The sequence below is a fragment of the Trifolium pratense genome, linkage group LG5, assembly GCF_020283565.1.
Source record: "Trifolium pratense cultivar HEN17-A07 linkage group LG5, ARS_RC_1.1, whole genome shotgun sequence".
Classification (NCBI taxonomy): domain Eukaryota; kingdom Viridiplantae; phylum Streptophyta; class Magnoliopsida; order Fabales; family Fabaceae; genus Trifolium; species Trifolium pratense.
In genome coordinates, this window is record NC_060063.1 from 10,785,271 (window position 1) to 10,813,031 (window position 27,761).

The following is a 27,761-nucleotide window of genomic DNA, read 5'->3' on the forward strand; positions in this document are numbered from 1 at the left end:
GGGCCTATGCATTATCCACGCTTCAAGCCCAAGTGGGCTCTTGCGTGAGGGGGCGTGTTAGAAATAATATAAAACCATTGATATGGCTCTATCCTAACACCTTAAGGTTTTGGGATAATCGGTTATTTGACATTTCTAACCATATACTCCCTCCGTCCCAAATTATAAGGAAAACAAATAAAAAACACACTTATTAAGAAAAACCAAAACATAATAATTTAAAATATGGTTCTTTGTATTTTTCTTGAAAATAGCTGTATATGAAAATGTATAAACAAATTTTATTGGTTATTGGTTATGGAAAAGATAAGAGAGAGTAAATTAAATGTTGTTTGCATTTAATTTTATGAAAATATGCAAAAAGAAATCTTGAAAAAAATAAAAGTTTATGTTTTTCTCTTATAATTTGGAACAAAAAAGTGAGTTTTTTCCCTATAATTTGGGACGGAGGGAGTATTAATTAGTACTTATGTATTTTTGAACTATTTTCAGATAAATTTAAATATGTCCTTAACAAGTTTTGACTTTTAAATTAGATCAAAATGGTTTATAAATGATGATACAACGACATGGCAATAAAACCATACCCACGGGTATCCGCCCAAACCATACCCGTTTTGACGGAAAAAATCTGAGTTGACTTGGTTTGGGTTCGGGTTTGGGTTTTCCCCGTTTTGAAAAGATGGGTTTGGGGAGGGTAATGGGTACATTGATACCCACCCTGAACCCGTCCCTGAACTCGCCCCGCTTATATTAATAATTAGATTTCACCTCTTTTAAATTAGAAACGCTTAAACAATTTCATATATTTATTTTTTATTTTAAATTTGAGTATTAAACAAACCATTTTCTCTATTTTTTTTCTTTATTTTAAAAAATATTGTAGATAGAAAATAATTTTGGACATTTAACTTTTTTTTAATAAAAAAAATACTAAAATACAATCTAAATTCATGTGGAAAGAGGTGTAATGAGGATACCCGAAACCCGATGGTGATATATGATCCCCGTTGGGTATGAGTTTAGGGTTATCATTTTTATCCCCGCTCGAATTTGGAATGGGTTTGGGGAAACCGAAACTTTATGGGTTTGGATTTGGGAGGGCAAAATCCGTCCCCGCCCCTCCCCATTGCCATGCCTAGATACAAGGGAAATCATTGTTTGTTCCATGAGTGCAAATAATAGCACTTAACAAACATTTATCTTTGAGATTCCTATTAATTTATGTTGGCCAAACGTTCTATTTAATTACTTATGTTATCAACTAAGGTAGAGGAGCAAGAGAATAGAGAAAGAAATGATGAAAGTATATTGTATTATGTTTTTAAGTGTATATTTATATTGTAACATCGATTCTATTTATAGGATAATATTGGGTAAAGTATAATGGACATCTACTATAATTATTCACAACACTCTCTCTTAAATTTTCATCGAAAAAAACCTCGTGGGAAAAATTCGTACAACATCCTATATGTGTGAAAACCATCGTGAAGGGAAAAAAAGTGCAGAACGTATTTATATATCTCCCTCATAAAGACAACTATATGAGATGAAAAACTAAATAATCTTATGTACTAGTTGCTCAAAAGTTTTACTTGAAGTTGATTTTGTGGAGAGATCAGTCTTATCTTCTTTATCATACTCTCCTTCCAAATTTGTAGTTTGTGCAACATTATCTTCATATTGAATTGTTGCAGGAACCCTTTAGAAGTAAACTCACAAATTCTTGTATCTTATACAATATGTATATATTGCTCGAGTTTATATTTTTTCTTGACCTCTTCATAAATATTTTAAAAGTTCTGCCTAAAATTCAATTTTTTTCCTATAAATTACAAATTCAACTGCCCTATAAATATAAATAACATATGAAGATGTCCTAGATTTTAATCTTCATTCACTTGGAGTCTCGTATAGTGTACCGGTATAATTTATCTTAAAAATGTCATAATCTCTTATCATGACACATTGCAAATTTCACTATCTAAGGAAGCATCAATGTTGATAATGGCCATAATATGACTTTGGTGGAGCATAAGCTGGGCCCAAATTTGATGTATATGACCATGGGATCTATTTTAGAGACAAGTGTGCGACTCTATATACAACAACATTAATTCTTGTTGGTTTTATTTTCTTTAAAATGACAATTATAATTTATGTGGAAGAAAAAATAAATTATCCAAGTACATAAACAAAAGGAGTACCACAAGTCCTCACACCAAAAGACTCAATAAATAAACACAACATTTTTAACAATATTTTTGTGATGTTATTTTTAGAAGGCGTAATAGTAATTACTACAAAAAATTTACATAAATAGCTGCAAGTTTAAAATGACACATCTTATTTAGAAACTCCTGACTTTCGGTCCCGAATTTGGCGCAATAACAATTGCGAGAATATGTCCCCCCACTACTCAAAATTTATGCATCTGTCCTTGAGGGAAGATGAGGGCATTGTGGGAAAGTAAAGAAATCGTTCACATTTTTTTAGTGTTTTTGTAGGAAATGATAAATAAATGCTTTTTTAAATTTTGAGAATATTGTAAATTGATTTCATTTGAAGAATTAATATAAACTTTCCAAAACCCTCCTCTAATACAATTTTTTAGTGCCCACAAAGAAAAAAAAATACAATTTTTGAGTTTCTCCAAATTAGGAGGTTTTTAAATTATGAAGAAAAAATAATCTTCCAAAGTTCTCCTCTCTTAAAGTTGGATTTGGATTTTCTCCTTCTCAATTCTCTACACCTCTCTCCTTTATCACTATCTCTCTCTTAATTTCAGTCTCTCTCTTGATTTGTTTATTAGTGAAATTAAGAGAGAGAGAGAGAGATAGAGAGGAAGAAGAGAGATGTAGAGAATTGAGAAGGAAATTATCCAATTTGCTCAAAGTCCTATATTTTTTCCAGGGTTAAATATATTTTTAGTCCCTCAATTCACAAGTTTTTAAGTTTAGTTCTTAAATAAATTATTCATTTTTAGTCCTTATTTCCATTTTATAGGCACTATTTCGAGGGACCAAAAGTATCCAATTTTTCTAAACAAATCAAAATATGAATTATTCTTAAAAACTGCGATATTATGGAGGATTAAAATTACCATTAAAATTTAATATAGAATAAACTTAAAATGTAAAACATATTTACTCTTCTTTATAAGTCAAAAGTCCTCTATTGTGATCTTTCCACTTGCTCTTCCTTTTTCCTAAAATTCTCCTCTCTGGTTCGCTCCAAACTCACAAACAAACAAATTGCCTATAAGTAGAATTGTCAAATGGGTCGGTCCGACCCAGCGTAGGCCGGTTGGCCGTGCTATATAAATGGGCCAGATTGACCTGGCCAAATTATTATTGGGCTACACATTAACGAGTCCAGCCCGACTCATATGGGCCATGTGGACTAATGGGTCAGCCTGACCCATTTCATTTGATTTTTTCCGTTTACTCTGTCTTTTTTTTTATGTCACTTTGATATATTAGTTACTCATAATTATCAATTTTATTGAGATATGATTGTATGCAAGTGTGAATAATTTTTACATCAGCACTAAATATCAATTAAACTCGAGTTTGATTCTTAAAAAAAAATTGAATCAAATTAATAAATTATAAACTTAATTTTTTTAGGTAAATATAAGTCTTTTTATTAAGCTTATACATTTAGTTATATTTTTTATAATAATTTTTTAATTAGATGATAATTTTTTATGTTTTTATTGATATTATTTTTTCAAAGATGACATAATTTTTTTTAATAATGGGCCCGCCCGAAGCCCACTGTGCTAGCCCAGCGCAACACTATTTTCATTTGGGCTACATGGACATGGGCCAAAAGGCCCGATTGCATTTGGGCTTAGGTTTTTAGGCCCAACCCGTCAGAGCCTGTGGACTAATGAACCGGCCATCAGCTCGGCCCATTTTTTATAGCTCTACCTATAAGGCTCTATTTTGGGAGATGAAGGATATGAGAAAAGAGAAATAAAAGAGGAGGATAGTCCTCAACTTGAATGCAAGCGATTATTTTTCTTCATAATACAAAATCTTCTTTATAATATAGAAGAACTTAAAAAATGTATCGAACTTGAGACCTTAAGAGAATAATACTTCAAGGATCTAAGCCAACACCACTAGGCCAACCCAAAGGATTTAAAAGGACTTGATCAATTTTTCAAATCTTTTCTATGTTTTTATACTACTCTCAAAATTAAAAATGATTAATCATAAATATTTATTTATCATTCTCTTCAAAACTCTCTTCACATTTTCTACTGGCACAGTTAAAATGAATGGTGAAAAATATAAGAATTCACACAATTGAATTCACAGCTTTTTTCAACTTCTTAATGTTGTTTGTTTAATTCCTCCCAACTCGATTCCCAGCTAATTTTTTTTCAGAAAGACAAGGTGTTCTTTTCTTACCAAAACAAACATTAATTTGTTGAGAAAACCAAATATTCGAGTATTTTTTTAGTGATATTTAAGAACTAATAGAATGATATAAATTATTAATCTAGTTACAATACTGCAAATATATACTAAACTAATTAAGGAAATGAGAGAAGAGAGAAATTAGAATGTGGTATCTTATTGTTCTCAAAAAGTATATCATTACATGAACCAAAGACTTTTATACTACTAAAGTTATGAATAAATTAAATAACTCACATTTACTATTGTAAGTTGACATTTACATTGATAATTTACATTATTGTTTTAAGTTGACATTTTAGAGAGATATTTCAACATTAATAATAACACATGTGTCTCATATTACTTTTGGGATAATTTAGTGTTTTTCCAATTAGTTATAACATAATTAAATAAAGTTCAATACAAGTAGGAATACTTTTAAATATATGATCCTCCTTCCAAGTCCTTTTTGCTTTGGAGACTGCTTCATAAGCTTCCAACGGATGAAAACTTACAGAAGAGAGGTTGCTTTATGGTTTCTAAATGCAACTCATGTGGTCTGGCCGTCGAAACTTCGCCTCATTTGTTTCTTCATTGTTCTTTTGCTGCTAGAATCTGGTTCTGATTGTCCGCTAAGCTTCATAGACATATTAATCTGACCTCCTTCATTGGCCTGCTTCAGATTTGCCATGCATCTTCTAGTAGTCAAATTAGAGACATGACTTTAGCCTCCATAATTTTCTCTCTAAATGCTATATGGTTTGCTCGCAATCAGGTCCGTTTTCATAATGTCTTAGTTCCTTTTCATCAATCTTGCTCTTCTATCTCTGCTTCGGTTCAAATGGCCGGGAACTTGTCTAAGGGTATTATGTCCAACTGTATTACTGATTTTCAAGCTTTGAAAGAGTTTAATATTGTTAGTCACCCTGATCTTTCCCCGAAGATACAAGAGGTTATTTGGTCTTTTCCTCCAAATGGTTGGATAAAAGCCAATTCTTATGGTGCAGCGCGGGGTTCCCCATGTCATTTTTCGTGACTCAAGTGGAAGAATGAAAGGTTGTTTTAGCATGTATTTGGGTATTCAATCTTCTCTCTTTGCTGAAGTAATGACTGTTATACATGCTATTGAAATTGCTCATCAAAATAATTGGCATAATATTTGGCTGGAATGCAATTCCAAACTAGTGGTGGATGTCTTCAATAATCACCATATAATTCCATGGAAACTTAGAACTTAGAACTCGTTGGTATAATTGTATTTATTTATGCTCTCTTATGAACTTTAGAATTTCTCATATTTTTAGGGAAGGAAATTGTTGTGCTGATAAGCTCGCAAATTTTAGTTTAAATTCTCAGGAAAATCATTGGCGGGAGAATGTTCCTAGTTTCATTGCTGAGGATTTTTTTCGCAATTGGACGGCTTTGCCGTCTTATAGATTCAGTTGATTGTTTTTTCTTGGGTTTTGGCCTAGTCCCCCCAATGTTCAGTTGCTTTTATTTCAATAAATTTTTGTGTGTGGTGCTGCTAATGATTGGTGGTGCTTGGAGTGCCAACATAGTTGGGATATCAAGTTTCTACGAGTGATGTCTTTGTACTGCACTAGCCTTTATATATAAAAAAAGCCTGAAATAGCCACCCTGGTGTGGTGTGAACAACCGTATTCACTTTTTGCCTAAGAATGAAGGGATTAAATTCTGAAACTCCGCATGTCCTAGATTGAATGGCCTCTACCAATATTTGAGAATCACATTCAAATATCACATTTTCGAAGTTTAAACTGCTCACAAAACTGAATTGCTTCTAAAAGTGCTGCAGCTTCCCCTTCGATAACTGATATACGCGAATGTTTCCATATTGTTGAGCGCCTTACCGAGTTCACATTACTGTCCCAAACACAACAGGCTGCGCTGGTAATATTTCCGCTGTCATGAAAACTCACGTTGACATTGCATTTTAACTAACCCAGGTTCGGTGTCACCTTGTTCGACACCAAAGACCTGCCACTGCTGTCATTATTTGGGTTCATCTGCATATAAACTTGGTACTCCTGCCACAAGTTTTACGCTTGTATACCCAGCTGATCTGCATTTAATTTAGCATTATTCGAGGCTCAATTATTCCGATTATGTTATAATATCCACACCATTACAGCCATACCCTACTTGCTATAACACATCTTCGCAGCTGCAAATATCAAATAACACTGCTGCACCAGATTGTTGATTGCAGACCCGGTCAACGGTAAACCTACAATATTTACTCAATCGACAGTCAAAGAATACATGCAACTATCTTCCATAGTTTTGGAACACAACAGACAGGTCAACGGGCACTGAAAATTGCACTCATGCAGGTGTTTTCTCGTAGGAATACAGCTTCCTACAGCTCCTACATATATGCCACAACAAGTGTCGTTTTTGGCGGGGCAAAAACGTGTCATGAACTATTCCACTAGCCTGTAACTTGAACATAACCACCTTGCTCCTTAATTCTCATTGTAACATTATATCCGGATTTCACTGAATAACACTCATCTCTATCCTCGTTCCAAATTAGCTTATCTTCTTGGACCGACTCGAATGTCGGGACTGACAAAATTGCATTAGCTACTGCATCTGGGAACAAATTATTAATTTTATTAGCATCCCATCTTTTCTCGCCTACTACCGTAAGCTGACAGACACATGCATATCGTACAAACCTTGATTTTGAGGTGATTGTATCCAAAGTCCTTCGTTTAATTGTATCGAAAGATCCTCTCACATTAGTCTCTTAGCAAATAACCGGATAAGTGCACTCCTTTGGATTTACAGAAAGCATGTAAATTTAGCTGCTGTAATGAAGGGTGGAATTCCACTTGATTAACAGCCGGAGGGACACGTGCGACATCCAATAGATCTTGAAGCTTCTTTACAGAGAAGTTGCTGACCCTAATAGCTCGAGCCTTGTGAGAATCATCGCAGAGTGCCTCCATTGCTTTCCATGTGCTTGGAATGTCGGGTTTGGTAAGATGTCCATTTTCCTTGCTCACTTGAGAGTGAATCAGGTAGAGATCAAGATAGTCCAGCTGCAAATCACATAAGTTCTGTCAAATGCCTTAGGGACGTCTTCTGGCAAAGGATCGGTACACCATAGCTTTGACGTGATCCACATCTCTTCACGCTTAACTAATCCATTAGCAAACAACTTCTTCAAGACGTCTCCAATCTCCTTTTCATTGCAATAATATTGAGCACAATCTATGTGACGATATCCAAAATTGACAGCAGTGGATATTGCATCGTATACAACACCAAGTACAGCACGCCAAGTGCCTAAACCAACAGAAGGTATCTTGGCCAGCGCGTTCAACCCGAAGAATCTTAGATCCTCATGGTTTTTCATTTTCTATGATGATTTAACAAAATTAGAGCTAACACTCACACCGGAGAGATAAGGAAAAAAGTTAATTGAAGTCTATTTCTAACACTGAATTTCTCGCGGGAAGCGGAAATCACATCAAACATATAACTATGTAACTTTGTCTCAGCAGAAAATTATATCTTTGTATTGATTTGTATATTTCATCTTTTAACAGACAAATTCAAAACATAAAGAACTAATATGTTACATCATTCTATTAACTGCACTGCAGCAATAGAAGGTATCTTGTCTCTCAGTTTCTGCGTTAAGGCAACACGAACCGTCATAACTCCTGCTGCTGGTCCACTTAACCGAACTTGAACAATGTAATCGTTAATCTCAACAAGCTCTAATGTTCCTCCTCCTGTGCCAATAAGATATGGTCTAATTTCTGAAAGAATCTGCAAAAACAAAAATTGAACAATATTATAAGATTCACAATCTTGACATGAAGCAACAATTCTGCAGCATATATAGGTACATATAAGGCACTATAAATAAGAGAAGATGTATGCACTTAGATCCTGTTTAGATAAACAACTTAATTAAGTGCTTATAAAGTTATAAGCGTGCGACATATGATTAGCTATTGCATGTTACTTTAAAATCCAAAAGACCATGATGATATGATACATAATATACAAACGAAATTACGGCAATGCAAAAAATGATGCACGAGGTTTCAATCCTTCGCAACCATATCACATCACACCTGAATCAAATGAAATATGATGAAATGAGACAGTATTATGCAAACACATTAATTGTATTGACTAATATTATATTTTTTATCAACTCGAAAGAACAAAAGAAACATACACTTTCAACATTTTCTTCATTTAACTCAAGACCGGTCTCAGTATCTAGTATCTGCTCTACTTCCAAGATCTCTGGAATCTTATCGCGAAGGCGAGTTTCAATCCCCATTTTTAATGTCATGGTTGAACTAGGACATGATCCACATGCTCCTTGTAGTTTGAGGATAACAACAAGACCATCTATCTCATGCAATGCCACATTCCCTCCATCAGCCATCAAACCAGGCCTTACCTCATCCAAAACCCTCTCCACATTCTCTTCTGTCAATGGCAGGACACATCTTGGAGAGACAACAAATCCTACAAAAAGAAAAAGAAAAAAAATCATATTAATATGGTTTGTGAATACTACAATCAACTATTTTCTCACATTCCTTTGTAAACTCCTTTGATATATGGTTTTAATATGGTAAAATCATATTATTCCTCTATGAAGCACGGACACAGGCATTGCGTGCCACATACACTAGAGGCAAAACTAACACATCAATACAGATAATAATTTGAGAAAATGAAAATGGTTGAATGTAATGACATGTGTTGGCATCGTGTGGTGTCTGACACCAACACATGTCAAACACCAGACATGCCTTCAATCTGAAGTATCAGCGCTACATGGTATTATAAATTAGTATTATAAATTTGCAGACAAAGCAATTGGATATATTATACAACTACTAATACTAATTTTCATCCAATAATTGATTTAAGTGTAACAAATAATCAATACAAATATATTCAAATTGTTGAAACTCTTGAAGAATGAATTGACATCATAGTATAACCTGCTTTGTTTCTTGGAGCTCTACGAGAGATAAGCCCAAAAAATTGCTTAATATTAATTTGATGCCCTCTGAGAAAACAACTCTCTTTTGAAGAAAATCTTCTAGTACCTGATATAAGATTCTAAAAAAAAAAAAAAATACACATACCCATTAGAGAAAAATAAAATTTAAAGTTCAGGACAAAAAAATTAAATGAAAGGATCATAATAATATACAAAATGAATAAATAAATAAACAGGAACATCATAGTAGAGAGAAGTGGTACCTTAAAGAGACAAAAATGTGTGGACAATAATCTATGAGATGGATAAAGCATTGCAATTGTTGTTGTTCTTGTCTTAAGACATTGAGTTGTTGGAGTTGAGAGTGAACCACCCAACATTTGAGTGTAATTGGTACAAACAATTCAACAAAGCTAACATAAGAATCAACAACAGTTGTGAAACAAATTTTTTTGTTACATATAATATTCTATCTTTGTTGTTAATTTTTGGAAGAAGTTTTGTTGTGAATCTTGCGATATTTAGGAGATGATAGAAAGTTTTTTTTTTTTTTAAGATAGAAAGTATTTTTCTTGATTGGCTGGCATTGATTATGAGTTATGAGATAAAATAAAATAAAATAAGAGTTCCTAAGTTTGTGGATAGAAGTGAAACACACAACACAGGTAAAATAAAAGGAAACTAAGTTGTGAATGTGGCATAAGATGTTTTCTATTTCGAACCCGTGATTCTTTTATACCTCTAATATTCCAATTTTGTCCTTGTAAAAAAATTCGGTTCGCAGAAACCGAATTTTTTCTAGTGCAAATTCAGAGTAAATTTCGATTTTTAGAAACTAATTTTTTTTTCAAGGCAAAAAAAACCGATATTTTTTGCAAGGGCAAAATTAGAAATTCAGAAGTATAAAAAAAACACGGGAGGTCGAAAGAGAAAACATCGTGGGATAAGTTAGATTTGTTTGTCGATGGGCTCTAGGCTTAGTGTGACTCTTTTTGGTTGGGAGTTTCTATTGCACCCCCACCCATTTTTAATATTTCTTCTATATGATTTTTTTGAAATAGCTAAATATTTTGCAAATTTATTTGAATTAGCTAAATTTTTATCCAAAAATGAAAAGAATTTAATTTATTTGCACCGTCAGTGTAAAATTATTTTACACATGCATTCAATAATATACTGACACAGCATGTATGGTATTTAAAAACACATGATGTATCACATTCATTAAATGATGTGGCAACGCATCATTGAATGTATGTATAAATAATCTTTACACCGACAGTACACAACAATTAAACTCAAATGAAAAAGTTATTTAGGTTATATTGAAAAAAATATTTGCCTTCTTCTTTTTTTTTTAACCTTCCAGCTTATATTAAAACATCAATAGTAACCAAAAAAATATTAAATCATCAATCATACTCTCATTTGATTGAGTGGTGCTCCCTTGCTTATTTTGAAACTCTAACGATTCTTAAGCAACATCATCAACAACTTTTTTAAGCAACATGAACGATTCTTTACTTCTACATGTTTCTGTGGCTATCCCTATAAGGCGAGGACAAATCTCTGTATAGCGTTGCTTTGGGGATAGATCAACATCTTCTATCACATCACTTACACCAACAATAGGTAATATCTCACTTCGTGCTAACTTAGTCTACCTCTTTAAAATCTATTGCTTAGGAACTGACTTGAAGCGCATATGAATAAAGACACTAATACAATGAACACAAAGAAGGCCAAAGTTCTCAAACTTTCGACAAGTGCAACAAATTAAGTTATTATTTAAATCAAAAGACACTTGTCACTCCCCCGAATTCATTTCCATGACAATAGTATAATCAATTACGAATGTTTGTATGTTGTTGCTCTTCATAGAACATGCTCCAAACAACTCATACTCTTGTTGGAATATAGTGGGAGTATAAAGCTAAGACATTTGTTGCAAGATAGAAGAGTTTTTGTTCTTGAACCTTGGAACTTTTTGGTATGCTGCAAATTCACATTTCAATTCGTTATATCATTTGTCTTCTACAACATCTTCATAACGCTTGAAAATTTTGATTATATTCAAGTTCGCATTCATACAAGTTTTAATATCTGCATTCACACTCACTAAGTTGAGTGCTTCTCATTCCTAACGTCAAAGCTTTCTTCATAAAACAACATGCTCATTTCTCCTTGATAGTGTATACTCTTTGCAACCAAGGGATATCCTTAATGTTATACTATACGAGAAAAGTAATCAAATCAACTTTATATAACAAATGCATAACAACCAACTATAATAGCCTAGCTAGGTGATAGATGAAATAAGAGAAAAATGAACAAATAAATACCCGTAATCAATAAGATCCTTGCGTCTGCCCAAAATATATTTGTTATTTTCTCTTCAGCATCCATTTGCCATGTATGATAGAAAGATGGATTCCTAACCATCTTCCCCATGTACCCAACTCCTTTCTCTTATTTTTCGGAGATAATTCTTTTGGTCAAGACGAATAAATCCTAAGTTAGTTCTGCCTCCTACTTCTCTACTCGTCAAATCAAATGTCTTTTGTTGTTGTAGGTCAGCATCATCTGCTAGATCAATTTGATTGCATTGAAATTCTGAAACTTCTCTTTGAGATGACAACATATGCGTTGTTTCTTGTGAATGTAAAATATGGTTATGTGAACTTGACTATTTGTTCTAGTCTCTCATGGATTAAATGTTTTATAATCTCGTTTGTCCGGCTTTCGCAAATCCTATTTACAACAAACAAATTTGACGATAGTAATTGAACCATCTTTACTCTTGTGTATATATTGTTTCCTCACTCCAAATTCAACTCTTCCACCATAATCAACCCAAAATTTTCAAGTGTCATCGACATTATAAAAAATCATATCATGTTTTGGTTTCCAGTCTTCTTCCATCTTGTGTCAAGAGCATTGTCCAATATTTTTTGCTATTATGAAATTGATAACAAAATTATGAAGCACATACATAGATATCAGACACGATACAAACATTGATATTACAATACCAATAATCATTTAATAAAATGACATAATTCAATATTATTATTATTATATATATATATATATATCAACGTTGGACATCGACACATATCTCACACCATAATACATTTAATAATCCAAAAAATATTTGTTCTTCATATATACTAAATATACAAACACAAATAATAAAAACAATTTTTTTGTTTACTTAAATTCCTCTCAATAAGCATTAGTTTTGAGTCAAATAAAAAAAAAATCGCAATGGTACAAAAAAATAAAAGATACATTACTATTCTTAAAGTAAAGATAAATTAACAAATAAAAAAATATTGGTGATGTTATGGGAACCTGGAAAATATCGGTCGTTGCTGTCAGTCCTACTACAACCAAATGATAGCAGATTTGTTCAACAGTACGTGCCACTATTTTTAGAACCATTATATTTTCGTACGAAACTTACGCCTTGTATATTTCCTTTTTTTTTTATTTTAAAATTATTAAATAACCACATTTATTGTTGTTTACTATGAACCATTAGATATATCTATTGGTTTATATTAATGGTTGAGATGTTGATGTAGACAATACAAAAGGAGAGGATCCGCGTTCTTAATGTAATCCTCAAAAGTGCAAACATACGAATACTCAACACTTAAATTAAATGAAGCATTAAATTCATGAATAAGCATATCATACTAATAATCAATGATTCCATCAAAATATACATTTACAACCCAATATAATGTCAAGTATAAGTAACAATTAAGAATGACCACCTTCATCTCCTAATGCATTTTAATGTCACAACAATGTAATGTCACCTAACATTAACAATTGCATGTGGTACTCATCACTATAATTTTTAGATAACATAATCCAAGTATTTTGCACATCACCTATAGAATACAGCATATTATTAATCATCACCAATAAGGCACAACAAACTCAATAGACTCGACCATGAATGCATGAAAATGCACATCCACATCTTGACAATGCTTACTTATCATAATTGAGATATCCTATATCAACTTCAAATAGAATACTCATACACCACAACTAGAATTCATATAACACCTCAAATGAATTCATAATATCACCATATAAGTTAACATAACATAAACAATGAACTCACATAATTATCAACCACTTAATACATTATCATCATATACAGGGGTGGACACATGTTAAGACCTACTGTAACACCCAAACCCATTATTTATATGTTTCTACCTTTAGTAAAATCTTTTTCAAAATACGCAACGGAAAATCACATTTAGTTTATTGAATATCGGTTCGAGTATTACACTCCTCTATCAAAATAATACTAATGTAATTAATTAGTAAAATACTTGTTTATACAAATCTTTGAATCAAATAATGTATTTATTGATTATACAAAACAACCTAGACAATAGACTTTATATACAATATAAAACCCTTTCCCGTGTCACAATCAGAGCAGAGCTTCACTGACGACTCGACATCGAATACCACAAAAACCTGTAAAATCTGGACCCCCAACGGTCCAGCACATAACACATAAAAGAGAGTTAGACAACATACTCAAAATATACAAGTGTAAGTAAATGGTACTTAAACACTCCTTCATAAAAACATGCATAATCATACATTATACATATACATCACCATCATTCATGCATATTCATATATCATGCATATACTTCATTTATCACATAATCAATCATTCACAAAATACACCAAACATATAGTTTCACGTCGTCTCGGACAATACCAAAACATTAACAAATACATTGTTCAGATTATGGTCATGACGGACCCTGCGTTGTTCATTTTATAGTCATGACGGACTCTGCGTTGTTCATTTTATAGTCATGACGGACTCTGCGTTGTTCATTTTATAGTCATGACGGACTCTGCTCCTCACATACGGATTAACAATCAACATTTACCAAGTATGTGTCAAACATCATTTATTATAAAATGCACACATAATCCCTAATGCAATCTAATGCTTCACATTCATGCTATGTCCTCTAGACACCTCTAATGCATGTGGTACCATCTTCTTTATTAGAGTATCTCACCTCTAATATCCTTCTTTATCGGATAAATATAATCTGATATCCTTCTTTATTGGAATATCCAATATCACATATATTCATGAATGCATGTATGTATTTCATGAATTCACTCACAAACAATAGCATTAAGCTCTTCATTTACTAATGTGGAACACTATCCAACATTACTTCTTTATTAAGATAACACTATACCTTAATATCCTTCTTTATCGAATAACATAATTCGATATACTTCTTTATTAAGTTAATTAACACCTTAATATACTTCTTTGACATTTTAAAAACATCATCAACACAATCAACAACAATTATATTCCACACATATAATCAACAACTATCATCACAATACAATTAATCATGGTTATAAACACCTAATTGCATGTTAGGATACCTTAAATCCATGTTACAAGTGCCTAATTGCACTTAAAACAACTATCAAAAAGTTGCTGTCACAATACTGTTCGCTAAGCGAAGCAGTAGCGAGCCCTCAGCGAACCTCACCAGAGGACACCTGCTCGTGGCGAACCAGCAGCGAGCAATCAGCGAACCATTCGCTAAGCGAATCTCAGTTCGCTGCAGCGAACTAAGTCAGAGGACTACAGGTACATGGCGAATAGGTAGCGAGCTTGTGGCGAGTCATTCGCCACTCAATTCGCTGAGCGAAGGCCTAACGAATGCCTCCTGTCAGGACAGTTCAAACCTTGCGATTTTCATCTCAAATCACCCAAAAATCCCATTTTCATGTTATAAATACCAAATGAGTTCACATACAAGTGCAACAAACATGTTTAAGCATAAAAGGACGGCTAGTTTTCCCGATCTACATCGTTATCATCGAAAAAGTAAGAATTTGTCACTTTTATACAAAACTCACATAAAACACAAGTTCTTGAGTCAAACACTCACAAATTCGTTTTTACTTATTTAAATCGTTCATACATCATGGTAAAAGCATATACAACATGTTATGAACCTACGAATCGATTTCCATTACGAAAAATCCATTCAAACTAAAACGAAAATGGGGTGGAGGAAGTTCGGGTGAGGAGAAATCGACATTCTCCCCTTCCTCGAGTCACCCACGAATATGAAATCTACTCTCTTACCTGGATTCGATGAAAACTCGAAGATTTGCTCTTGAATCCCTTCCTTTCTCTGAGCCCTAGCTCCTTGAGCTCTCCTTTCTCTCTAAGCTTCACAAGAACAAGAGAAAAATGATATTTCTCTCTCTACCCATGACTATATGGGCGCCCCCCACTAGTCCACAAGGCCCAATGGGCCTCAAGCCCAATAGCTTGGCCCAACTCGCGTTAACTCTCACTAACTCGCGCGTTAACTAAAGCTCTCGATAAATAACTTAAAGTTACTATCTTACTTAAAAACTACATCACCAAATAATTAAACACTTAAATAGTGAATAATAAATTTGGGTCGTTACAACTCTCCCTCACTTAAAAGATTTTCGCCCTCGAAAATTACGCTACTAAAACAACTCCGGATAACTCCTGTATCCGATCCTCCAACGAAACGCTCAAAACGCTACACATTACCAAGTATGACACAATTAGTTTATCCCATCCAACACAATTTTTGTCCATTTATCAACAAGAGATCAAGGACGGCCAGTTCCTCAATTTGTCGATAGATAGTCAACAATCATGATATCGGCATAAACCATTCTTATCAAACCGCTAAAACGTCAACTTCGCACGAAACATCCACAGACTCACATTCTACGGTACACATAATGCTACCCACAACAAGTACAACTAATCGAACACACTCCGAAAAGATACTCCCGTGGAATACTCCATAACTCCACAAATCCTATAAGTCTCTGATTCCCTCATGGATCACTTAACCGTGTTACATCACCTATTCATGTCGGATCTTATTCCAAACATATCACTTGATAATTCAATTCCAACGATCACTTGATGACCCACATTCTCAAATCTTCCTCGACACATGCTAAAAACTACCGTCTCTAACCGTCAAATTCCTTTTCTCACATTGAGTCGAATCCAATACGACTACTCTGTTCCCAAGTAATCTCTCAACCAATATTTGCATTCCTTAACGCAAACATTTTCCAATACCACTTCTCCTTAATCCCTTAGCAATTTGCTACTTCAAAATTAGACCACTGCCTAAAATTGGTTCTCCAAACAATCATAACTTCTATCTCGTTGATTCCAAACGACATCTTCAGTTTGCTCACACTCCACCTATCCATGTTCCCCATCATCTAGCATTGCAACAAGCATAATCTTCTCTGTTTATTCACTCATCGAATTCTTATTCACCCTTTGTCTTAGTATTCTTACTCATGACTCCTTGTCTAATCCCAATATGACATCTAGAAAATTTTCCAAATTTCTCGTCCAAAATACATCTCAAGTTTATTCCTCGAATCACTATCATCCCGTCGTCCACGATGAGACCATACTATATCAACATCCACGATGCATCTAACAACACTAGTCTCCACCGACTTTCCTATTCCATAAATCCAAATTTCCTTAGCAAATACTTACTCACTCTTGTCTTTTGGGCACTACAAAATACTCTCCGACACTTACTTTAGGCATCGCCTTCAACCCCTTACTATATGTGCTCAAACACAACATCTACTCGCATGTGCGATAATCCTTTTCGCAAATTCTCGCCTAACACAAGTCACTTCCAACATGACCTCATACTACTCATTCTCAATACGTTCTCCAACGGCTAACTTTCTTATTCTTCATCATTCAAAAATGATACCTCTCATTTAGCTTCATCTCCACTTCTAGGATCTCATTCAACTTCGACACAAATTGCCCTGTCATTATCCAAATCCAATTACCCTTTCTTCGGCAAGCCTCTCACAAAATCTTTCGAATTGTTATCCTACTTCCATCTTCGAATAAACTCGACTACTCATACAATCCTTACTTCCAACGATTCAACAAACATACCAATCCTATTATGATATTTCTCAATTCCATTCTCGTCTACCTTAAAGCCTACTTCCCTTCATCGATTAATGAACACCAACGGTTCACTAATCTTCACATCTCTTTCTCTAAGCTTCTCAAATCTCTTCTGAAAATCACTTCACACACTAGACTTAGAATTCCAAATTGTTCAACCAATTCAACCTACTACCATATGCACGACTCACGTAAAACTTCTTACTCAAGAATCCGCTACAACATTCGATCCACTTGGATGACAACTTACTTCAAAATCATCACCTCCTCAAGAATTCTAATCACTTCCTTTTCTACATATTCGACTCACACTAATCAAATAGGTACTTCAACTTGGTCCACAAAACACGCCTCCATACTTTTAGTGCAACACACGATCTCCAATCATTCCGAATACCCTTCATCTCACTTAACCAATCTCACTAACGCCCCACGGCGAAACACTTGGTCTGACAACTTCCCTTCTAGTAGTTTCTCACAACTTATTGCGCCCATTCATTCCACTTCGAACAACGTCGCCAATTCCTGAATATTCCGCTTCAAGAACATCTCTACTCATCTCATCTTCTCACGATCGAAACATCTCGGAGGGATGTAACCTTCTCCCCCACTTATCTCAAACCCACTCGTACTCTTCCACTAGAACTTCCGGTGCTCACACCTAACGGTTCTATCGTCTCTAAACATATTCTTCCTAAGAAGAAACTAGTATCGACATCGTTTACACGCATGTCGCATACAAGGGACAAAACCTAACCCACGATACCTAAACACTAACACAAATTCATGCAAGCATTCAAGTAACCTATACTTCCCTCACTTCTCAAAGTTAGGAAATCAAAACAACACAAGAAAAATGAACATTGCATAGCAATAATTCATACTCACATTCAATCAACTCAGAACAAGACGTCAACAAAATAAATTTCTTGTCTGGCTCCCTCGCTTAGCAAAAGCTAGCGAGCTCCCGGCGAGACAAGTCACAAACATTCACAGGATTTAGCAAGACTTAGCAAGATTTAGCGAGGTTCATTCTTCGCCTAGCGAGCACATCCAAAAATCTGGGTACTCTGCTACGGTTTTGAACTTACGCTCACTAAACTCTCGTTTTCTCGACTCACTAATCCACAAAATCCAAAACATCAAGCATATAACATCATTATAGACTTGAAAGCACAATTAGAATCATGCATCAACAATCATCTAGCACATGTTATAAACAAACATATAACAAACACATACCAGGACACATTAATATCCTACTCTTCTCACCATTTTGAAAATTTAATTTTCACTCACCCAAAAGAAAATAACTCTATATTTTCACCAAAATCTTCAAGAAATAATATTAGTTTTTAAAATTATTTTAAATCATTACCACATGCAGTTTTATATCATGTCGGATCGTCACATGCAGTTTTACATCATGCCGGATCATCAACAATTAGCAATAAGCATCAATCCATCAAGTTTAAACTACAAAAAGGTTAAACTCTACGCATATACAACTATTATAAACATAGAAGTATAGCACTCACACCATTACTCAACAAAACAATGGATCGATTAATCCAATTCACATCACTCATAGTTCCTAAACGAACAACATGAATGATTTCACAAAACAAACACAACAATATTGTTAGACAAACACGACTGACACACAACACTCACTTGGTCTGACTGCACAGACCTGCTCTGATCGACACATAACCCACACAGTCCGAAGACAACGGGGCTCTGATACCAATTGTAACACCCAAACCCATTATTTATATGTTTCTACCTTTAGTAAAATCTTTTTCAAAATACGCAACGGAAAATCACATTTAGTTTATTGAATATCGGTTCGAGTATTACACTCCTCTATCAAAATAATACTAATGTAATTAATTAGTAAAATACTTGTTTATACAAATCTTTGAATCAAATAATGTATTTATTGATTATACAAAACAACCTAGACAATAGACTTTATATACAATATAAAACCCTTTCCCGTGTCACAATCAGAGCAGAGCTTCACTGACGACTCGACATCGAATACCACAAAAACCTGTAAAATCTGGACCCCCAACGGTCCAGCACATAACACATAAAAGAGAGTTAGACAACATACTCAAAATATACAAGTGTAAGTAAATGGTACTTAAACACTCCTTCATAAAAACATGCATAATCATACATTATACATATACATCACCATCATTCATGCATATTCATATATCATGCATATACTTCATTTATCACATAATCAATCATTCACAAAATACACCAAACATATAGTTTCACGTCGTCTCGGACAATACCAAAACATTAACAAATACATTGTTCAGATTATGGTCATGACGGACCCTGCGTTGTTCATTTTATAGTCATGACGGACTCTGCGTTGTTCATTTTATAGTCATGACGGACTCTGCGTTGTTCATTTTATAGTCATGACGGACTCTGCTCCTCACATACGGATTAACAATCAACATTTACCAAGTATGTGTCAAACATCATTTATTATAAAATGTACACATAATCCCTAATGCAATCTAATGCTTCACATTCATGCTATGTCCTCTAGACACCTCTAATGCATGTGGTACCATCTTCTTTATTAGAGTATCTCACCTCTAATATCCTTCTTTATCGGATAAATATAATCCGATATCCTTCTTTATTGGAATATCCAATATCACATATATTCATGAATGCATGTATGTATTTCATGAATTCACTCACAAACAATAGCATTAAGCTCTTCATTTACTAATGTGGAACACTATCCAACATTACTTCTTTATTAAGATAACACTATACCTTAATATCCTTCTTTATCGAATAACATAATTCGATATACTTCTTTATTAAGTTAATTAACACCTTAATATACTTCTTTGACATTTTAAAAACATCATCAACACAATCAACAACAATTATATTCCACACATATAATCAACAACTATCATCACAATACAATTAATCATGGTTATAAACACCTAATTGCATGTTAGGATACCTTAAATCCATGTTACAAGTGCCTAATTGCACTTAAAACAACTATCAAAAAGTTGCTGTCACAATACTGTTCGCTAAGCGAAGCAGTAGCGAGCCCTCAGCGAACCTCACCAGAGGACACCTGCTCGTGGCGAACCAGCAGCGAGCAATCAGCGAGCCATTCGCTAAGCGAATCTCAGTTCGCTGCAGCGAACTAAGTCAGAGGACTACAGGTACATGGCGAATAGGTAGCGAGCTTGTGGCGAGTCATTCGCCACTCAATTCGCTGAGCGAAGGCCTAGCGAAGGCCTCCTGTCAGGACAGTTCAAACCTTGCGATTTTCATCTCAAATCACCCAAAAATCCCATTTTCATGTTATAAATACCAAATGAGTTCACATACAAGTGCAACAAACATGTTTAAGCATAAAAGGACGGCTAGTTTTCCCGATCTACATCGTTATCATCGAAAAAGTAAGAATTTGTCACTTTTATACAAAACTCACATAAAACACAAGTTCTTGAGTCAAACACTCACAAATTCGTTTTTACTTATTTAAATCGTTCATACATCATGGTAAAAGCATATACAACATGTTATGAACCTACGAATCGATTTCCATTACGAAAAATCCATTCAAACTAAAACGAAAATGGGGTGGAGGAAGTTCGGGTGAGGAGAAATCGACATTCTCCCCTTCCTCGAGTCACCCACGAATATGAAATCTACTCTCTTACCTGGATTCGATGAAAACTCGAAGATTTGCTCTTGAATCCCTTCCTTTCTCTGAGCCCTAGCTCCTTGAGCTCTCCTTTCTCTCTAAGCTTCACAAGAACAAGAGAAAAATGATATTTCTCTCTCTACCCATGACTATATGGGCGCCCCCCACTAGTCCACAAGGCCCAATGGGCCTCAAGCCCAATAGCTTGGCCCAACTCGCGTTAACTCTCACTAACTCGCGCGTTAACTAAAGCTCTCGATAAATAACTTAAAGTTACTATCTTACTTAAAAACTACATCACCAAATAATTAAACACTTAAATAGTGAATAATAAATTTGGGTCGTTACACCTACTTTAAAAATATATATGCTTTAAAATAGGAAACACGATGCTTTAAAAAAAGAAAGAATAGAAAATGCGTATCTCCCTCTTCACCAATCATCTTCGCCGCTTCATAGCCACTAACTACTATCGTCGCCGGCGCCGGCCACCCTCCTCATAGACACCTTCATCGCCACTACACCTCAATCATCTAGCATGTATGTTTTGCTTCCAAAGTCCAAACCATAAATCATCTATATATCTTTGTCTTCTATACGAATGATGTTGTGTTGGGAGCCTAGATTGTGTTTGGGTTGTTAATTTGATGTTAGCTGGGGACTTGGGGTTGTTAATTTGGGATTTATTTTGTGGTTGCGTTTTTTGGCCTTCGTGTAGCAGTAGAAGGAGTTATTTGTTGTGCTTTTTGGGGTCTTAGTTTTTTTATGTTTTGTTTTGCATTTTATAGCTTTGAGATTTGAGGGAGCCTTGGGACTTGTGTCAGTTGTGCGTTTTTGGTCCTTCTTGTTGTGTTTTGATTTGGAATTTAATGACTATATATTATATTTTGATTTTCAATAGTGGTGCTTTTAGTCCTTGTTCTTCTAAATAATATATATTTTGTTAGATAATTTTTTTTTAAATGGTTTTATTGTTCTCTTTATAGGATAAAGAAATTTTTTCCTGTGCTTTCTAAAGACAAAGCTATTTCTTTGACCAATCTAGAATTATCGGAAACTCAACATCCAAGTGAGAGTATTAAGGTTGTTGATTATGAACTGTTCGAAACAGATCTTGGAATTAGGCTTCCAATTTCAAGCTACCATCTTGACGTCCAAAATGAGGTAAGGGAAACTTATTTAAAAATAGGTCGTCATAAACCTCCTCAAAATTTTGTTTACCCTTGGTTTGTTAAAGGTGAACATAGACGTCGATTTTGCAAAAATTTGTTTGATTCGTATGACTGGATTGATTATAATGAATCTAAGGACCTAGAATTTTGTCTGTCATGTTTTTTTGTTTAAAAATGTCTCTAAATACGAGGCGGTCACTTTGTGGGAGATAGTTTTGGTGACTGGAAGAATGCTCAAAGATTGGCTGCTTATATTGATTGTGTGCATATGAGTTATCCTCTCATGAACCCAAACCAAAATATTAATGTTCCGTTTGTTATTCAAACTAAGCAAATGAATGCCGATTATCGTGTTCGTGTAAACACATCTTTTATAGCTACTAAGTATCTTTTGAAGTGTGATATGCCATTTAGAGGGACTGACGAGTCCCATGATTCTTTATTTAAGGGGTCATTTCTTGAGCTGATTGACACTTTAAACGAAGCTAACTCGGATATAGCTAGTGTAATAGATTGTGCTCCGGGAAATAACTTTATGACTGCCCCAAAGATTTAAAAGGATATTGCTGCTGCTTGTGCATGTGAAATAACTCAACAAATTATGTGATATTACGGATGATGTGTTTTGTGTTTTGATTGATGAATCTGGTGATGTTGCTGGGAGAGAACAAATGGTTGTTGTTCTTCGCTATGTTCACTACAAAAAAATAAGTATTTTGCGACGGTTAAAATTGCAATTTGCAACAGTTGAAAGTGTCACAATTGCACATTTGCGATGGTTGTCCAACCGTTGCTGATTTGTGTGTCACAAGAGAACTTTGCGACAATTTCGAAAATCGTTACTGTCGTAGTTGTAGTTGCGACGGTTTCAAACCGTCACAATTTTTTTTCCTACAAAACACTAAATTTAACAGTAGAGGTTGCAACGGTTCTAAAACCGTCGCAATCATATTTTTTTTAATATTAATTTAAAATATGTTGTATTTATTTTTATGGCTTATTAAATAATCGTTGCGTTACAATATACATACAAGAGTAAGAAAATTAAAATGCACAAGTATATAAATATAAATTACTTAATCTCATTCATATAATTCATTCAAATAGTGACAACATCCATACATCAAAAATTTAATAAAAGTACTTGAAACCTCAAAAGAAAAAAAACTAATGTAGTTTAAATATTAAAAAATATAAATATTAGTTGAGGGACTAAACATATACAAAGAATTATGTTAAAATAAGAAGTTCACAAAATATCTAAATATTCTCTATAGTATGTGATGTTGCTTCATGATCCTTAATTAATGTTAGCTCTAGACTCAAGACTCAAGACTACCATCTCTTGACTTGTTTTATTCAGTTACCTAGAAAAATATAAGTATATATTAGGTTCCTTCAAACATAACATAACAATATATCTTTTTGAAGCACATCAAATAAATGAATGAATAAAATTAATTGAAAACAAGGCATAAATATGTCATAGTATACAGATACATTAGTAGGCTTCTAGGAGTTGCCCTGGAGTTTGTCGTGAGGGAAATGCATGTGGATTTATGATAATATTATGAACAATACCTTGTTTTGTGAAAGGAAAATTTTCCCGAACCTCAAGAAATCTTAAAACACCTTTTTGTCCATGCATACTAGAGAACATATCTCCAAGATCTGGACTTCAAACCTGCAAAATTTATTAACAGCTTTTCTATTTGATCAAATACAAATTCATGTTCAGTATGTTTGTCTAATGTTCATTTCAGTTGTGAAACGTAAAATAAAATCCATGTTCAGTATGTTTGTCCAATGCAGTAACCAATAAAAATTTATCCACAAGGAAACATGCATTATCATTATCAATAAAGTAGTTTTTGGTTCCACCAGTTACCCGTCTTAACGAAACAGTAGCAAGATGCAAATGTGCATAAACTAAGCCAGGTGAGTCAAATCTAAATATTATAAAATCAAGTATATATAATAATCATACCAGGATGCAAGAACATATACAATTAGGTAAAAACATCAGTCTAGAGTAGAGAGAAAATGGAGACAATAACTTACACAAATATGGAACTGGTAAATGCTACTTTCTTTTACCATGTATCTAATCACTTTGTAATAAGCGATTATGCTACAGAGCTTAATTAGTTATTTATCCAAACAAGGCTTAAGATATCATCCAACATAGAATTCATTTAATTAATGTATTATTAGAGTCTCCAAAACAAATGAACTCATTGAGAGCCAACAACTTCTTCTTAGCAATTCAACAAGAATACATAACCATATAACATAATTTAAGAAGCATATCTAACTTATAAACTAATAAGTCAAGAGTGTAAAGGTACCTACCATCAACAGAACCTACAATTATAAAATGCACATCTAACTGCCAATGCTTGTTCTGAACTCTGCCATGAAAGAAAAAATGGAAAAAAAATTAACTATGTCTACAATGAACCAGAGCAAATCCAAATTGAACGTACAACATCAAAAAATAAAATAAAACAAAACTAATAAAAGAGATGGGAAAGGCTACAATGCACCAGAGAAAACCCAATTAACTATGTCTAAAAAATTCTCTTCAAACAATCGCAACCGAAGTGTCGCAAAGTAACAATTTTCTTGTAGTGGTTAATAGTGAAGGTTTGTTAAAAGAAAAATTTCTTGGCATTGTAAGTGTTAAAGAGAACAAGTGCTAAGTCACTTAAGGAGGCATTTGGGAAGATGTTGTCTATTAATGGCTTGAGACAAGATTTCTTGTTAATTTCATACGAGCTTCTAACAAGAGATAAGAATTGCTTCGGGACCAACAAGTAAGTCAATTTGCTAAATTGATTGAAGAGGGCGAGATAGAGACTGGTAGTGGATTAAATCAAGAATCGTCTATAGCTAGAGCGAGTGACATTTGTTAGGGTTCCCACTTTAGGACTCTCACTAGTTTGATGACTACGTATGGTGCCATTGTTGGGGTACTTGAAGAAGTGGGGGAGGATCCGACATTTGACAAATATGGTGAAACTACAATTTTGCTAAATTTGCTTCAATTCTTTGATTTTATCTTCATGTTATATATGTTGGTTGAAATTTTATGATTTACAAATGATTTGAGTGTATCACTAGAAAAGCGTGATCAAGATCTTATCAATGCTTTGTCACTTATCAATCTACCAAACAAGAATTACAAGAAATGGGGGATGATGGATGGGAAGAATTTATATCAAAGCTTATGAAAATTTGCAATAAACATGATATTGATGTGTCTGATATGGATACACCGTATGTGCAACGGAAGAAACCTAAGCGGTCTACAACTTCTAGTGTTTCTAAATTGCATCATTATAAGTATGATTGTTTGTTTAGTGCTTTAGATTTATAGTTGTATGAACTCAATGCTAGGTCTGATGAAGAGTGTACTGAATTTTTACATTGTGTTTCATGTTTGAGTCCTTTATCATCCTTTTTATGTGATTTTTCAGCTATGAATTTAGTGAAGGGTCAACTATGTAACAAAATGAGTGATCAGTGGTTAAATGACCATCTTGTAACCTATATAAAAAGATATGTTTTTGGTACAAATGACAATGATATTATTTTAGCTCATTTTCAAGAAATGGATAGTAGACGATTTTCATTGTAAATGTATTACACTTAACAATATTATATTTTATTTTCAGTATAATTTAGTTCACTGTTTCTTTAAGATTTTGGCCACACTAGACTTTTATGTCCGGATTCGTCTCTGATCATATATTCAAGTTATCATTCATAACATACATCATCATATCATAAATCATAGACATCATTAATCACCATCTAGTGTGTGATTAAATATGTTATTAACACACCTTCATCATAGAATTCAAAATAACAAAGATCTCGTCAGCTTCTCTCGCTTAGCGAGCATCAGCGAACTCAAGGCCAGACAAGCCGGAAAGTTTCAGGGTCTAGACGAACATCAGCAAGTTCTAGCGAGAATTGGCGAGCTGCCCTCGATAGGCGAGACAAACCCTCACTAGGAGAGCACTCAATGTGTTCTTAGTGAAGTTCAAGAACAAAGGCGTCGCTGGAGTTCTCGTTTAGAGAGTCCCAAATTTCAGCAATTCCAAGTTTAAAACACATAAAGGTTATAACTTTAGGCATATAACAATACTACAAACATAGAAGTACAACAATCATCAGGAATCAACATCATAACACATATAATCATCATTATTCTTCATTTATTTCATAAAAACACAAAATGAACATAAATGTCAACAATCACTAAAAAAATCCCAATTTTTACCCTATCAATTCATACTTCCAATTAGTTAGGAGTAACACATAAACGTCATTCAATAAAAAGGTTTCATTTTCATGAATAAATCCCAAAACCCAAATAAAGAGTGTAGAAAGATTTAGATGGAGAAATAGGATTTGTCTTCTTTCTATTATTCACTCTAAATTACAATACTACTCTCATACCTTAAGCTAGTTGGAATCTTTACTCATTCAATCGTCACTTGAAATCTAACTATGGTTTCTTTCACCTTCTTGCTCTTCTTCTCTAAACCTCTTCATAACCCTTCTTACTCTCTTCTCTCTCTATCTCCTTTTGTTGAAATTTTTTTTTCTACCCCAACAATTGTCAATCTATCCCAACATTAATTTTGAATGGACGAATTTACCGTCATATATAAACTAAAACCCTGAAGAAAAAAATTTGGTTACCGGAACACTTTGAAAAAAAGTGTTCTGATATGTAAATTTTTTTTGGTTACCGGAACACTTTGGAAAAAAGTGTTCAGGTATATAAAATTTTTCTAATTTTTTTTACCTGAACACTTTGAAAAAAAGTGTGTAGGTATGTAAAATTTTTCTAATTTTTTTTTTGTTACCTGAACACTTTGAAAAAAAGTGTATAGGTATGTAAAATTTTTCCAAATTTATTTTGTTACCTACACACTTTGAAAAAAAGTGTGTAGGTATGTAAAATTTTTATAATTTTTTTTTTGTTACCTGAACACTTTGAAAAAAAGTGTGTAGGTAACAGAATAAATTTGGAAAGATTTTACATACCTACACACTTTTTTTCAAAGTGTTCAGGTAACAAAAAAAATTAGAAAAATTTTACATACCTGAACACTTTTTTCCAAAGTGTGTAGGTAACAAAATAAATTTGGAAAAATTTTACATACCTACACACTTTTTTTCAAAGTGTTTAGGTAACAAAAAAAAATTATAAAAATTTTACATACCTGAACACTTTTTTCCAAAGTGTGTAGGTAATAAAATAAATTTGGAAAATTTTTACATACCTACACACTTTTTTCCAAAGTGTTCAGGTAAAAAAAAAATTTAGAAAAATTTTATATACCTGAACACTTTTTTCCAAAGTGTTCCGGTAACAAAAAAAAAATTTACATAT

The 27,761-nt window shown here is 33.7% G+C and overlaps 1 protein-coding gene, 1 long non-coding RNA gene and 1 pseudogene across 2 annotated transcripts; all 3 read right to left on the minus strand.

Moving 5' to 3' along the window:
• Window positions 1-6,193: 6,193 nt before the first annotated feature.
• Window positions 6,194-7,832, minus strand: LOC123885855 (annotated as a pseudogene).
• Window positions 7,833-7,935: 103 nt separating this feature from the next.
• LOC123885854 (nifU-like protein 3, chloroplastic) lies at window positions 7,936-10,066 on the minus strand. Its single transcript, XM_045935192.1, has 4 exons — window positions 9,687-10,066; window positions 9,422-9,542; window positions 8,638-8,936; window positions 7,936-8,219 (listed from the first exon to the last, which is right to left on the minus strand). The coding sequence occupies exons 1-4, from the start codon at window positions 9,801-9,803 to the stop codon at window positions 8,028-8,030; spliced, it is 729 nt and encodes a 242-aa protein (XP_045791148.1). The 5' UTR covers window positions 9,804-10,066; the 3' UTR covers window positions 7,936-8,027.
• Window positions 10,067-23,413: 13,347 nt separating this feature from the next.
• LOC123884942 lies at window positions 23,414-26,947 on the minus strand. Its single transcript, XR_006801033.1, has 2 exons — window positions 23,933-26,947; window positions 23,414-23,718 (listed from the first exon to the last, which is right to left on the minus strand). It is a non-coding gene; the product is annotated as an uncharacterized LOC123884942 (long non-coding RNA).
• Window positions 26,948-27,761: the final 814 nt, after the last annotated feature.